The 16,633-nt window shown below is 40.2% G+C and overlaps 1 protein-coding gene, 1 long non-coding RNA gene and 1 other non-coding gene across 3 annotated transcripts in view; 2 read left to right on the forward strand and 1 right to left on the reverse strand.

The window, feature by feature from the left end:
- The window catches only part of LOC124304473 (uncharacterized), a 35,075-nt gene extending 27,189 nt beyond the window's left edge, over positions 1–7,886 (reverse strand). The window contains exons 1-2 of the long non-coding RNA XR_006908198.1: positions 7,630–7,886; positions 3,550–3,658 (exon numbers count right to left, since the gene is read on the reverse strand). This is a non-coding gene — a long non-coding RNA (uncharacterized LOC124304473). The remainder of the gene's footprint in view (positions 1–3,549; positions 3,659–7,629) is intronic.
- LOC124304470 (matrix metalloproteinase-2-like) overlaps positions 1–16,633 on the forward strand; it is a 156,921-nt gene that overhangs the window by 110,046 nt on the left and 30,242 nt on the right. Inside the window, exons 4-5 of the mRNA XM_046762745.1 lie at positions 9,683–9,829; positions 16,001–16,143. Of these exons, the coding sequence (XP_046618701.1) occupies positions 9,683–9,829; positions 16,001–16,143 (290 nt within the window). The remainder of the gene's footprint in view (positions 1–9,682; positions 9,830–16,000; positions 16,144–16,633) is intronic.
- Trnas-gcu (transfer RNA serine (anticodon GCU)) lies at positions 1,673–1,754 on the forward strand. The gene has a single exon. It is a non-coding gene; the product is annotated as a tRNA-Ser (tRNA).

The following is a 16,633-nucleotide window of genomic DNA, read 5'->3' on the forward strand; positions in this document are numbered from 1 at the left end:
TCGTCGATCCTTTTTTGCTAATTGCAACGCTGAATCAGTTTCCGAGGTTTACTCTACTTTTTTAGTTAAACAAGGCTTTAACGTCAATTTATTCTTGCAAGAAAATACAGCAACAGTGATCGTAATGAGAAGGAATAGCAACGGATAGCAGACTTTCCGGTAACGGCTAGAAAACTAATTTTCATTTTCTACCTGGAACTATATTTTTCGATTATGGTTAAAAAATGAAAATAGTTAAGGACCGAGCGGTAACCGGAACTAACAAATTTCTCTCAGTGTATATACCTAAGCAGTGAAACTCGACGATAGATTAATTAATTATTCGCGATATTCGAGCTTTCGGCGAGCTTGCAGAGCTTCTCAATCTACGGCATGTGTTCTACGCGGAGGGAAAATTGCCGGGTTTCTTTTATACCGCACGTTTCTTTCTCCCTTAATTTTTCAACCCCCGACACGTTCACCCATCGCAGTCTGTTCATTACTATAATTACCGTGAGCGCCGGCTTTTTACGTATGTACGAACGCGTGTGTTTGCATATACACATATACAAATATACAAAGTGTGCTATACATATTTGTACATATATACGCACGTATAACAGGAAGCGATGAAAATATCCATGGGATACGTACCGCGAGCATTCGCATTCGCAGAACGCGTAAAACACGCAAATACTCGAGGATAGGTGTACAATAATGGCGATAACAACGCGAAGATAAGAAATAATAATGACTTGATAATAATAATAATGATAATAACAATGATAACAACAACAACAGTGATAAAAAAAATCATAACACGTCAGATACGTGGGTGAAACGGTTCGACTTTCTCACTTTCAAGATAGAGAGGCTTGTTTCCACGGTTTATTTATTTACGGACGTAATGTAAACCGAGAGAGGGATTTGCGTTGATGGAGAGGGAAAAAAAAATTAAAAAAAAAAAAAAACGCGGAAAAATGAAAGAAAACAACAAGAAAATACCGTTACTTTCACCTACTTTGCATTTATACAAATTGTATGTATATGTGGTATATATGTATGCATATACGTACGTTTTCGCGGCGTTGTTTGCTTATATTATACGCACGCAAGGGTTGTTTTTCATTTACTTGTTAATTTATTGCTACTCGCATCGCGCTGACTGTACGGAAAAGAGAGACAAAACGATCTTTCCCTATCACTTGGTGTGCGTATAATAATAACAATGAAAATAATGGTAGTAATAACAATAATAATATTAATAATAATATCCACTCGACCGCCGCCTGCGTGATACATTTAATATATGATCTAAAGTATGTCTGCGTATTGTTACATTATATAAACCTGAGTCTCGTTGAAACGCTGGATATGCTTACACATGTGTACAAATATATGTATATGGTATATAAATACATACGTAGTAGATAAGGAAAAAATTCACGACCCTATAATATTTATACGGTTTTACCTTTGGGGTCGTAATCTTGCTTGCTTCCATAGGTGTATTATTATTTAGTGGATGATAAAACGAGCGGGATAAAAGCAGCGGGATTTCGCGCGATTTGACGATGATACGGGAGGAATGATCGAGCGATCGGCCGATCGAAGATTCTCTAGACAGGGGGAAACGATGATATCGTTGGAAATACGGGGAGAAGAATCGACGTTCTGTCTCAGAGTTACACAAGACGAGGTGGCCGAGTGGTTAAGGCGTTGGACTGCTAATCCAATGTGCTCTGCACGCGTGGGTTCGAATCCCATCCTCGTCGGTTGATCTTTTTTTTTTTTTTTTGCCTTTTTCTTCCCTTAACCTTTTTTCATTCTTCTCTTACTATTACAGATTTTTCCATCGTTGACATTTTATTTAACGATTTATTGTTATCATCGATGTTATTATTTTTGTACAATATTTTATCGTTTCTCCAAACTGCACTGGCAATGAGAGAAACTTTTAAATGTTAAATGTATTATATATGTGGAAGAGAAAACTCGGCATTTTGAGTCTGTATCGATGTTTTCTTATCGCTTTTACGAGCCCTGGTTGTTCGTATTTATAGGAACGATATCAATCTTGACGCGGTGTTTGACCGTGTTTTTTTTATTAGAAGTAAGTACAGTTAATTTAATCAACCAGTATAATTGAATTGTTTACCATATCGCGTGTGACACTTTTTTCTTTTTTCTTTTGCATATTTTATAAGTACAACATTTGTATAAATGATGATCGTTTTTGTCATGTCCGTTCGGACACTTGTGCAAATACATTATTATGTGCTATCGCAGCTCCGTTACCCGAAAATTCGTTTATCGTTATTATAATTTACATTTGTAAACAGCGTTCGTTTTTGTTCAAGTTGTATTACGAATTATTATTCGATTTTCCAATTTCAATAGATATTTCCGTTTCACGCTATGGAAATACGTGTAAATATTATGCACCTGTAACGGATAATCCGAGCAATGAAAAGAATAATTAATTCACACCGACGGAGATGCTAAATTAATTTTTTCGGTCATTTGAATCGCAATAATTTATTTAAATCTTTTCTAACCAAATATTGATATTTTTTTTCTCGTATTTCGAACGATATCGATAAATTATTCGATGGTGATAAAAATCGTTCGTTCCTTCGAGGATCGAGCAAATTTGTAAAATTGAGACAAATCGGAGAAAATTAGTTTCTTCTTTCAACATCCGGTCAATATTGTTTGTAAAATCAAAACAAAATATCCGAATCGATAAAATAACATCACTTTTTTAATTAATTAATTTTAATTCTGCAACGAATGATTTGATTGGATTTATAACGGAACGAATGATTATTTCGTACGAGGGTGTAAATATTTACTGAATTTAAACTAAATCTGCTTTCGCAAATTTTCTACACTTTGTACTCGTGACGTGTATAAAATATTATCGACACATCCTACATTTCTTCTTCGTATCTGATGATTTTGATTTTTGATATCTATATCCTCCACTTTTGACAAATCGTTTGTTTTTGCGTATTATGTTCATCCTGCAGCGAAAGAGGAGAATTTTTTGGGCTCTTTTTCATTATTCTCGCGTTACTTATGCACCCTGTGCAAAAGAGGCAAATGGAATGGCAAAACATAAACAATGTGGTTTTAATCCGTTTTAACAAAAGGAAATAATAATGTTTCGCAGCGAGCAGCTTTTTCGATTCATTACGTCCTCGTTAAGCGAGATTCACGAAGTATAATTATCACACCGCCTTATGAAGCTCAGAAATTACCAAATTAATTAAATTATTAATTATTTAAATCCTGAATACAAGAGAGAGGAACTTTCTTCTTTAGAAAAGTGTACGTATATATCTATCGAGGTATAATCTTTGCGCACGAGGTTCGGATTTGAATCACCCCCCCCCCGCCCCTCGTAAACGGCATTAATTTCCTCGAGTTTCAATCCGAGAAGATCATTCAAGAATGGTCTCTCGCCTTTATCGGCATTCAACGGAGGATCGAATACTGCCAAGATTCTATTATCGCGATATAATTTGCGCAAATTGGATTAGAAAATAAAGAATTCTTTTATCCTACCTTCGTTTCGATTAGAGGAAAAAATCACTTCCTCTCATCCTCGCTCTCGGCTATTTTCATTGCAAACATCGCTGTGTAAATAGATCGAGGAAAATTTCATCCCTCTTAACTGAAATTACAAAATGAATCATCAGTCATCTTCTCGAATTAACGGACTGTGCTGGTGTTACAACGAGTCAAAAAATTGCTGATTCTCGGTTTTTTTTTCTTCTTTTTTCGATGATCAATATACGCTGATCGGTCTGATTTTTTTTTACGTTAAATCAAAGCACTCGCGAAGGACGGAAAATAAAATTTAAACGTTTGATTTTATTTCGTTTACATTTTTTTTGAAAGGTTTTTTTCGAAACGTGGTTTTTCAAAACGGTGTTCCCTCTCAAATTGGAACACGAAATTCTTCGCACGTTTTTTTCTCTCAAAATTTTCACATTTCTTTTTAAACGAAAATCTGTCGAAAAAATAGGCCAAATTCGACACTTAAAAAAAAAAAAAAAAAAAAAAAACCTGTATAGGTAAGATAGCGGCTTTGGATCAATGATCTGTTTACAAATTCTGTTTTATACAGTATTTACGGCCAGAATCGTCGATTTCTACCGCTAGAAGTCGCTTTTTTTTTTTTTGGAAGTCACTTTTCAACCTGTAGAGAAAATAAAAATAAACGTTCAAAAATTAACTCTCCGTTCTTTCGGAAGTATTTTGATTTCCCATGAAAAAACAAAAATCAGGCCGATTAGCGTATTTTAACCGTCGAAAAAGTAAAAAAAAATCGCAAAAATCAGCCATTTTTTCCAACCCGTTACACAAGCACGGTCCCTTAAATCTCGACAGTCGATTCGCACACGAGCATTTGCCAAAACGGCGTCGACGTTTTTTGTCGCTGCGAAACGTTGTTTGTATCTTTTTTTTTTTTTGTTTTTTTGTTTTTTTGTTTGTTTTTTTTTCGTCCTTCTTCTTCCCTCTTTTTCTCTTTCATAACGAATTCGCTTCATCGCATCCTCGCACTCTCACAACCAGGTATTAATCCCTGAGCTTGCAACCGTCCCGGCAAATCGCGGAAGTGCATTCAGCCGGCAGATAGTCCAACACAGTTTCAGCCCTTGCGGGATGCTTCGCGCTTTTCTCTCTCTCTCTCTCTCGTCAGCTCATCTCACGTGTCTCTCGTGGCGCAGAATGGCGAAGGGTAGAACAGAGGCTCGGGATTCAAGGCACAATGTGTCGCCGCTATCTCGATTCAGACAATAAGCGTATGTGCGCACGTAATACTGGCTGCAAATGGCACGTGATCATCGTATGTATATATATGTGTATGTATATACATACACGTGTACACGTGTAACAACCTACCCGGATGCATTGCATTGCTCTATATAGAACTGCGTTGGTTAAACACACCGCAGTTTAATGACGAATCCCAGTTACGCGTTTGAAATTAATTTTCAATTCAAATTCGACGCTTATCGCTGAAGTTGGTGAGGAGGAGAACCTGCACGTAATACGTGTTACATGGTAACGAAAAGCTTTTACCCCGTTGTAACGGATGCTAATTGCAGACGTGACTTTGTTTTTTCTCCTTCATCCACGCAATGTAAATGGCTACGATATTTTTACACGATCTTCAATTTCCTTTTTACCTCAACGATTTTCATCTATAAATGTACACGTTCTCCGACAAAGTCAAGTCAATTTGCAACGTATAGAATCGTGTCGTTTATATTGACCGTACATTCGTGAACAATTATTTGGACATTCATCTGAAAGGCGTGGATAATGCAGCCATGCAGTGGCGTATCGCATTCTTTCTAGCTGGTTAAGCACGCAGCAAATATCGAGTATTATAAACCGATAATTTATACTTCTACGGTGTAGAAAATACTGACACGGGCTATAACGACGTAGAAAAATTCGTTGTCGATTCGGAAATTCAAGGTATGCAGATTATGATTTCGTTACGTTAACGCTACTAACTTCATTTCCAATACCTACGTTCTACTTCTTGCGTACAAGTTGGCAAAGAGGAAATTTTTCTTACAACGTGTTACATTATACGGTAGTATCCATTGTAACAAGCGGATATCCGAGGACGGGAGATGAGCCTCGGGGTAGAACGCCAAGGGCTGTTCGGTAAGCCGGGGATCCAACATCCTCTTATAAGCTGTCACCAACACCGCGCGTTCACCTCGAACACGACGTCAATTAGTAGACTCCGGGTGTGACGGTTAGACCCCGTAACGCGTTTCATCCAGCGTTTCACTCGACTCCGTGTCGGCGTTTCTACGGATTTTGAGATGTCATACGGCAAGCGTTTTCGTCGAGTGCGATGACGGGTTTCTTCGATGCGTTTTTGGGCATTTTTGCAGCGGTGAAGAGGAATTTTGAATTTTCGAATCATCTGTCTTCCAGATGTGAAGTTTTCATTTCTTCCACGTGACCAATGATAAGAGAGAAAATGGTTTTATTAGATGAAGTTTGCTGTTGTAGAAACCACAACGATATTTCGGACTATAACAGGAATAGCTTATTTTCTTGAAGGTTTGTTGTAAATAATAATTGAAGAAAACTTCAGCTTTGTATTTTAATCACTTTTATTCAAAAATTTTAATGCCGTAGTGAAGTTTATTTAATTGTTATTTACAGTAAAGGTTTGAGGAAATGGGTAATTTTTATTTAAGAATTGAAATATCGTTCTGATTTATTGAAGGCAAACTTTATGAGTAATAAATGAACATTTTTATTATTATACGATGCATCGAAACAAAATCCATTTATTTAAATACAAACTCTAACAGAAAAAAAAATATATATATATATATTGTTTTTTGTTGACCTGTGTTATTGGTGAAGTTTTTTCGCATAAGGTGGTATTTTTTCATCAATCATAATGTGTGACGATGTGAAAGCAATCCTGTCCAACAGTTTTTTCATCAAAAAACCGAAAATTCAATCATTGAAAAACATGTAATATATATTTATAAAGCTATAATTTTTTTTTTCTTAAATATTTTCATTTCGCGCAGAGAGACGGTAATATTTTCATCGGACTTATCTTGTTCCGTATATTATTATCAAGATCACATTTTTTGAAAACATCTGTTGAACGAAATTGTCTCCGATAAAGCAGAAACAAAAGTAGAATATCGATAAAATCGTGTGAAATCTAATCGTAAAATCATCAAGTTAGAAACATCAAATATTATTTCTACAAACAAGGAATTATATTTTCACTCACTTATAAAACTCTCCAATTCGTTACGATTGTTAAAAATAATTCTTTCCTCTTCTCCGAGCACAAACGATCGATAGAAAGTCCGTACGGATCGACTGAATTCATCAAATTTTTGTCCATCAATATTTATCTCTCATTCGCACAGCTCGCAATTATACGCTTTTATCGTAGATCGAGTAGACGTGCGGCTTATCAATCAACGATGAGATGAAGCGCGTATACATATATATATATATATACTAGCAGCCCATCCCGGCTTCGCACGGGCATATAATAATATTAAGTAATAATATAAATGTTATTTTTCTAGAAACTCACTGTAAACATTGTGTATTTTCTTTTATTATATTATTATATGCCCGTGCGAAGCCGGGATGGGTTGCTAGTTATGCTGTTAAAATGTAGCTTATATGACACGTTCGTAGATTTACCATAGCAGCGCCATCTATTGATTACTTACTCAACCCAGTCGAAAGGTATCGACATCTGTTAGAATCATTCGGAGTTAACAGATAATTGTGACTGTCAAATAATAACAGACAAATAATTAGCAATATATTATAATTGCGACTATAATTTGAGATTTAAACTATCCTATCTCTCAAGTTGGATCGAACTGCACATGGTGTGCGTATTTTATTATAATCGGTTAAGTGGTTTAGGAGTCCATTGAGGACAAACATCGTGACACGAGATTTATATATATTAAGATAAGATATATGTATATGTATACGCATAGAACTATAATAATCCGTGAGGCGCAAAGTTCGATCCTCTCGACGTCCGTTTCTAAATCGAATAAATCAGCCTCTCGATATCTCGGCTCGTCGCGTGGCATAAAAATTTGATATGAATACCTGATCGTCGGGGTTTCCTGATTATTTCGGCACGACATTTTTCCGCTGCGAGCCCCGCGGCCGGTCTTATAACGAGAGAATGGCGGTTGCACGCTGATATAATAACGCGGGTGACAGCTCGGCGAGACTGAAGAGGAGGGACGTCGCCGGCTTGACGGGCTCCACTTCGCCTCGCGTGATTTACGCGGACTAGTCAAGCGCTCTTATACATACACTATATGCCTGAGCCCTGTTTTATGGACGAGATTTCGAGTCGCCGCATGCGTGATGATGATGATGATGATGATGATGACGACGACGATATCCCGAAACCCGCAACGAAGAACGCGGCGAAGGTACGTGACTGGATCTACATCTCGAGAGGAGATTCCGACCCCCTTTTGCGAAAGTCAAGGGCTCGTCGTAAAGATGTGCGCCCAATTTGCGCAACCCTTCCGGGTCGCGCGTCTCGGTGAAGTTGAGAGAAAAAAAAAAAAAAAAAACAACAAGAGACAGAGAGGAGGAAGATGGTGAAAAGAGAGAGCAGAGATGTCTTTTTCGATATTATTATACGCGCGGAGTTTAACCCTTTCCTGCGATGTAATGTGGATTGTTATCGTTAGAAACAAATTTATTGAAAAAAATCGTGAAAATTGAAGGAACGATTCATTTCCGAGAATGTTACCCCTCTACGTGTACTACATGTTTCACATAAATTATAAGTTTTTGGGCTCGATGATTTACGAATCTGAAATCAGAATTTGAAACTTCAATGTGTCGAATCCAATCAGCAACCCTGAAAATCCTTGCATAGAGTTTTTTAATCGTATTCATTGTTGCGTACATATAATACTTAGGCATACGAAACGACGGGCGAAACTCAACCAGTCCAACGGCAAGAATTTATTTCGAACCGTGCTTTTTGTCACCCGTCCGTCCTTCCGGGTAATTGTCAGAAGTTTTTACCTTGATCCATGGTTTTTATTCTTTTTTTTTTTTTTCACTACCATTCTCACTTTTCTCTTCATTTTCTTCGTGGTCTTCTTTTTTTTTTTTTTGTTTTCGTCACTTCTCTCCGTTAGAATACGAAGAATTTTTCTCTCCTCGTAAGTCAATCCCATCGTTCTACAGAGTATCCGGACGGGTATTATTCGATAATTACAACCCGTGGCAGACACTCGGGGATAATTTAGAATACCTGCGGTAATCGTATCGGGAAACTCGAGTTCCCGAGGCCTCGAAATCTAGGAGAGAAGCTCGTAAGTCCGAGTTCCACGAGGCTTCGAAATCAGGGCGAATGGTGGGCGAGAGGGTTGAATCGGGAGGCTGAACCCCCGGAATTGTTCTCCAACTCCCCCAAAAGCGGTTATCCATATCGGTCGGCGACAGCTGCTGGTTTATGTCGGTAATGCCGGACGCGTGTTTCTCGTCCAGCCAGCAGCACCGAGGCACTCGCTGCTTCGTATAAAAGCACTCGGAGTTCCGTCTTGAATCGCCGAGATAGCCGCGGTTATCGACTCGACCACTGAAGCATCTGGCATCAGCCGGAAAATGAACGGAGAAAAGCACAAGGTATCGATTTAAGGCTTGTTTATGAAAGACTCGGGCTGCTTTTTATCATTCCTTATCAAGCCGAGGCTTGTTTTGCACGAAAATCGTCCCTCGGATCATTCTTTTTACGGTGGTGTGTACTTCGGTTTCCACGTTTAAAAGAAATATGGCGACCATTTCATCGCCTTGTTTGTTTTACCGATGTAGATGAGTTTAATGACGATATTCTGTTCCGTCTCGCATATCGTTCATTCGTTTTTAACCTATTGGTTGTACGAAGAGTTACGTTTAAATTTATTACGTCTATTATAGATTACACCAAACGCCTTGCCAAGTTTTGCTGTAGCGCGCCATAAGACATCAATCGCTGGCTCATTTATTATTATATAAACGTTATTTCATGTATATGTATATATATTATTGCCTTTCACAGCTAACAAATTAAACGCATCGTTCCTTTCATGTGTGAAAACACCGGGCAATCAATTATTGTGAGTCTCAAATCCAATATGTTTGTTTTCAGTCTGAGGACCCCGAGGCCACGTGGACTCGAGGTTGGAGGAGTTCGGGTCGCTTTGGGTCAGGCGCTCGATCTCTGGGCTGTAAACTCAAAGCTCACATTCAAGGAAGTCAACAGCGACTACGCCGACATTTTGGTTTACTTTGAACGGTGAGTGTTACTCTCTCTCATTCGAAATATTGTACACGTATGGATATTGCGCGTGTCGATTCGGTGCGGTGAAAGTTGGGTCCGACGCTATTTGACTTTGGGTTAATTTATAGGGGCGAAAGTGGCTTTTGGAAACAACGAATGTTGGTCATGGGTTTGACATACGCGACTGAAAGTGAAAAGCTTATGTTTGAGAAATTTATATCTCGAACACCATTCGTTCGGTTCGAGGGGGGTTTTAATTCATCCAAAAGTACATGCGGAATTCCATGCGAATTCAACCAACGTCTGATCGTCGCCATTTTTGATTTTGTTGAAAATTTTTTCTGCCATTGTCTCAACTCTGAATCAGTACTCGGAATATTTTCAGTTTTATCATTCTCTTGTTGATTATTCGTGAATATTGAGAGTGATCTAGAACAGGGTCGTTTTTAAAATTCTCAAAAGCTGTATTTGTTAAACAAAATCAGAAATTGCGAGATTCAGGCGTTGGTCGTCTTCGCATGGAATTTCCCACACAAATCGAGCTTCGCTTGCATATAATTGTTGATAAAAATCAATCGACGGTAAGCATTGTTATTGAAAATAACGTCAATGATTTCCACTCGGTGACATGTTTCACGATATATGAAAAACGACTCTGAACCAATTCGTTTCAAATTTTCGTAAAGTATTCTTTTAAACAGTTTACATCCTCTTTGCTGAAAGCTGACTTTTTTTTTTGTCGACACATATTATTTCGTCAAATGTCAACGACATCAAGAAGAGAACAGAAAAAAAAAGAAAAAATCGTAAATTACCGGCGAAAGATGCAACTCGAACTTCAAACATCGTACGACTTTAATTCCTGCCTGAATTTCAACTTCGCCGACGAAACCGCAACTCGGTTTATTTATATTTACGAGTCGAGGATCGGAGACACGGGAACGCAGTGTCATTTGGTTATTGGAAGGCGGTGGATTTTATCTTGCAAGCGTGTCCCACGTTTCTCGGCAGCAGTTTCCGGTGCTGGTACTACCGCCAGTGCAGCATCGGCGACAGGTAAAGCTCTGAACTCCAAAGTACCTTCGACGAGAAGCAGGAGCGGCTCTCGTCTCGTACGCGTGCAATGCACTTGAATGTGCAACGCGGGTATTCGCCCGAACGAATTGCTCCAAATGCTCGCTGACTGGAAATTACCTACGTTTCTACCGAACGATCCTTGTTTCGTTCAGGCAGCTTTGCCTCCGCATCGGAACCTCCGTTGCCTATCAGGGATCTTCGCATCCTCAAAAGGGGGCTCAAACCTTACGACCGATAAAATTATTCCACCGCTTGGTACAACGGACCATTACGACTAGATTTATATAAGTCGTTAGCGCGGTCGGGAGACGGATGTTTTCGCCTCGTCGCCGTGTTGCCAATTTCTACGATTTTATTATACATTTATCGTCGGTGGATCATTATTCATTTGAACGCGACGTTTGCCTTGAGGTTTCAACTCCTTGGGGTTATTTTATCCTCAATGTGTAGAGAATAAACTGTTACGAATTCACGAGGAATATTTCGATTCTATATATATATAATGAATAAAAGAATATATATATATATATGTGACAACCGTTTAAAAATTACAGAAAAAATTACAGCAAAATTTTCTACGTTCATTTTACCGTGAAATTTTCTTACCGCAGGCATTATATGTATAATAACGAGAATTTCCGGAGACAAGTGGGTCGTCTCTTCTCTTTCGAATGGGGTAGTTTTTTTCTATCCGCGAAAAACTCATCTGACACGAGTTTTCTGCGGTGTGAGGAAAAAAAGAAAAATTTACAAACAGTCGGGAAATTGTTCGTGAAGTTTGTCTTGCTTTTTTTTTTATATACTTTATTCACACGAAATCGAACTAACGAGAATGAAAATTCCGAACAAACGTCGGTTAAATACTCTGGAAGTTTTAATCCTCTCGGGTTAAAATTAGGGGTGAAGGCATTGGTTGGAAACTTTTTTCTTTTTTTTTTTTTCAAACCATAACATTCTCGCAGAAACGCCTAAATTGCAGAAATCGGAAGAGTTACCGCCGCGAATATATTCTCGCGTATCAAACACTCGCCGACCTCGGTGGTTCGGCTCTGTGCTAATGACCAGCCCTCAGGTACCAATTATTCATTAATCAAGCCCCGAAAACAAAAGAGGAAAATTAAGTACCGGATTTCCACCGCTAATGGTTCCGCCTGGTCCGACGAAGGTGGTGTAGCTCTATAATTTATACCGAACTTTCAAAAAGGAAGGAAGGAAGGAAGGACGGGTGGGTGGGGGAGGGAGGGGGTGGAGGACCGACCGAGGCAGCCAAGGACAAGAGTGTAAAATGAATTAAAATTGGATGTAAAATTGGGAGAGGAAAATTTGTGAAATTGTTTCGCTTATGAAATTTATTATAAAATGTAATAATTCGTTATCGTACCTTTGGAAATATTCTGCTCGAGGGATGCTGGTGTGTAATTAGAGCATTTGATTTTTTTTTTTTTTTTCCGCCACCAGAAAGTTTGAACGGCGGCGTGAACTTTTCCGCATAGCCTGTGATTTGTCATTTTATACGTCCGAAAAATTTTATACATCTGCAGATCGGTGTACCTGGACATAAAAATATTAAACCTGTAACCAGAGAACGGATCGCACGCTTTTCATCATTTTCAAAATCGAGGATTGCGTTCAGACTGTTAACGGATTCTTGACGGAAAAAAGAGAACGCTTCGAGTCGCGGTATAAAACATCGCGTGCGATATTCTGTATTATACGGGGGTTTGAAATTTTTCTTTAGAAAAATGATGGTATAAAAGATCGGTGGGAACGATCAGATGGAAAAAGGAATGGAAATGGAAATGAGAACGATTCCCACCGTCGGAGAGGGAGGGAGGGGAAGGGGGGGGGGAGGTGAACAAATTTAGTTACAGAAAGGGCGAAGGGAACGAACGACGAAGTGACGCGAAGAGCGCGCCGGGCGAAACAAGAGACGCGAATGGAACACCAGAAATTCACTTTGTGCCAGTGGAGTTTTTTTTTACCTTTGTACAAAGATGAAGGAGATCTAGACGTCTCAACAATCGAGGCAAAAAGTTGAAAGTTATTTTATTCAACGACGGAGACGAGTCGCTACTATTTTTTAAAATTATTATCACAAAAGAGAGAATCATTCAAAGTTGCGTCGGAGGTACAAATTCGACTATGACGAATTCACTTTTCCAATGTCTCTTCATCTCTCTTCAATCCTTAATTTTTTTCTTCTACCCCGTTTCATGCCTCTCACCCCCTTCAAGCTACTGGGGAGATATATCGTTCTACTGCCAGAAGGGATGAGTGGGTGGGGAGAAATTGGGACGTCACGTAGGTAGTTGCCAGTTGTTGGCTGTCAGTGCCCGTCTTATCCTCGACGCGACGTCTCTACTTTTTCAAATTAGTCAGTGTCGTTATAAGGCAGTCGCCGTCTCAACTTCCGACACCGATAAGGTATATCAAAATTCTCTTGTTTCTACCGAGAGCAACCCTACGATGGTGCTCGCGTTTCATTCAAGACTCCCTCCGACCCTCTTTTCGACAAAAAAAAGTTTGAACAAAGGCGAATTCGACGCGAGACAAGCATGCCGTTCCTTCGAGTCATGGATCGGTGATAAGAGGCAAAAATTGGTGTGTTAAAACAGAGCGAAATCGTATAGTTCGAACAATTTTTGCTGTCAATTTGGACATTCAACGTCGGACAGTGTTACCAGTGACACAAAATTACCGTACATGGTATTTCAGACCGTGTTTCACTTACCGTGTGATCTATTGAAAACGCTTCAATGGCGGATGTTTTCCTGTTCCATCCTATATTACTCAGAAGGAAGGTATCCCAGTTTGATCTCATCGATTTGATTGCTTTCGTAACATGTTACAGTAGACTAAAAACTAAGCGACGCGTATTTCTTTTTATCCGCCATTAGATGATTTAACGGGGGTGAAACTGCCAAATCGCTTCTTGACACGCCTTACTTTGTAGGGTGGTTTCATCCCCCTTAAAATGTTTAATGGCGGATGGAAAGAGTTACGTTTCGCTTAGTTTTTAGTCTACCAAAACATATTACAAAAGAAATGAAATCGGAGAGATCGACCTGGAATACCTTCCTTGTCGGTATCCACGATTGCTTTTCATAGGTTTAATACAAGTTTTCCAGACGGAATTACGAATCCCGTCGTATATATTATATTATGTTATAACTGGCAAACGGCAGGGTTGAAGTAATTAGCGATTGAAGCTCGTGGTCGTCGTTGCATTTTCCATTTGAACAAATTCTGAGTACCCGTCCAAAGTTCCAAGAGTTATCGGTAAGGAATTGGAACGGCTTCTCCTCGGTGTTTTCCCGGGTGAGCCGAGTCTTTCCAACCTCTCGACTCGCGTCCGTCGCAGCATTCAATTGCAACCTCGTAGAGTAAACAATGCACTATGTATAATTGATCCGGTTGGAAAAAATTTCCAGTGAGACAACGCAACGTCGTGTTCGCGGAAGTAAAGTTTTCACCACGAGTTCGGATCTCTCGGTGGCTTCCATGCGGGATGACGATATGTCGTAGCCCGGAAGTTAGTCGCGGCTCCGAAACCGCCTAGACGAAAGGTCAGGGGCTTTTGGTTCGAGCAAATAACCATGATGCATGGTGTAACTTGCGTGATAAACTCTCTCTCTCGCTCCCTCGGGAGATTCCATTCCCTTTTGGGAAAGCCAGGAACGCGTTTCTCTCCCGAGCCCTAACTGGCTGTCAAGGACTTTTTGGAACATGGCAGAGTTGGGGTGTTTATGTCCCGACGCGATCAAAGGCGTAGGCATCGCTTCCAGTTTCCTGATTTTACTCCGAACGAGGTGAGCAAAACTCGAGCTCATTTTACCGCTCATAGCTTCACGGTATTTCCCTCGAGCTTTTACGGTATTTCGAACAAGTGGATATCGACACGTGTGTCTCCAGTCCGTCTCACGTGCTTCAGACGAACCCTGTTTGAACGGTAGAAACGAATAACAATGGACATGCGCAGCTTGGGAATGCGGAGCAGGTGTAAACCGACCCTGAAACCTCTTCAAATTTGGCGAACTTCGAACACCGAATACCCTTTAGTCTAAGTTTGTTCCATTTTTGCGCGTAATTTGGGATCTCAATTTAGTGTCAGTGTCCAGACGAAAAATCTACTCTTCACAAATGGATTGTACGAGTAAACGGTGTACGAGATTAGGAGGACCTCTAAGTCAACATGGTGGTCTATTTGTTGAGAAAAGTCAATTTCCGCGCCCACGTTCGATCTCAATTTCGAATAAACAAATAGTTAGACGCTCAATTGAAAGGCGATGACTATACCCAACGGTTGGAAGACAGGCGTAACCTCTGCCATTCTTGAATCCTTCCTTCCTTCCTTCCTTCCTTCCGTCGATAAAACCACCTCGTTCCAAATGATCGCCGCTTTCCAGCACACCACATTCTTGATTTCTCGTCGTTGGTGTGCATTGTCGTGCTGTCCATTCGCTAGTTAACCATCACGACGTGTTCATCGATGGAACGTCGTCACAATACAGCGAAGAAGCGATTCAACCATAGAAGGAAAAACCTTCCTCTCGATTTAGTAGTTTTTGTAGGATATAATGAAAGGTTTCGAGATTCCGAAGTTCCCCTTCACGCGAAATATCTACTTAGATTCCAGGACATGGTGAGCTCTGCAAAGCTCGGCGTCTCGCATGAAACCGGCACGATAGCTGCCTGGGTTTTATATTTCGCGCGCGGCTAAAGATGGGGCAGGAAATTGGACGCGGGTGTTAGTTGTACGCGTTCCTTTGAAGAACGTTTTCCAACCGAAGGAGGAATTCGCGCTGAAAGATTACTACTCGCATGTGGAATTTAATTTACTTTCCGTGCAATCGGAGCTCGCGCTGCGCCGAACCCGTAAAGTCTCTTGGCAAGGTTTGGGTAGCGGCGGAAAACGACGATGAAGGGATGAGGGAAAAAGAGGAATATTATACGTATTGCACAAAAAGTTGAAATCAATCCGAGTTCCGCGGGAATCCTCCTCACAGCGATCGCAAGATTCCCGCTCTCCGGATGAGCACCGGAAAATTCCACCATCCCGCCAGCATCTTCGATTCGCGGATGATGTATTCAATATCGAATTGATTTCAGGGGGAATCACCACGATGGACACCCCTTCGACGGAAGAGGCCAGGTTCTTGCTCACGCGTTCTTTCCGGGACCCCAACGCGGCGGAGACGCGCATTTCGACGAGGACGAGGCTTGGCTGCTCGAAGACGATCTCGCCGAAGAAGGTGAGTACTTATCTACATTCATCGATCGCTTCTCCCTCCCTTACAGTCACTAATCTCATCATCGTCAGCACTCGAGTATAACGAGACTTGCCATTCGATACTCTTTCACGAGAAAATCACAATATCACACAGGATAGGTAGGCATAAGATGCACCATTTGTGGTAAACTTTACAAGGTCCCACAGCTGTTGGACAGTTTGAATTTCGATCTTTTCAACAAACTTCTCGGATCGCGACTGAAATCTGCCTATGAGAAGGTTTCGCCGGTAGGCTTTCAATGTTCCTATACACCTGCTTGATAGACTTTGTCGTTTGAAAATTAGTCTTTTACATACGTACATGGGTGATCCAAGTAATAACATGGAATCGTACGCAATGAATTTGGCCACAAATGGTACCAAGATCATCGAAACACGTACAACATCATCTACCCTGTATCAAGCGGTACCGCAATCGGTCCGATTTCAATTTGGCAAATCGTCTGCTTCTT

Source organism: Neodiprion virginianus, chromosome 5 (assembly GCF_021901495.1).
Source record: "Neodiprion virginianus isolate iyNeoVirg1 chromosome 5, iyNeoVirg1.1, whole genome shotgun sequence".
Lineage (NCBI taxonomy): Eukaryota > Metazoa > Arthropoda > Insecta > Hymenoptera > Diprionidae > Neodiprion > Neodiprion virginianus.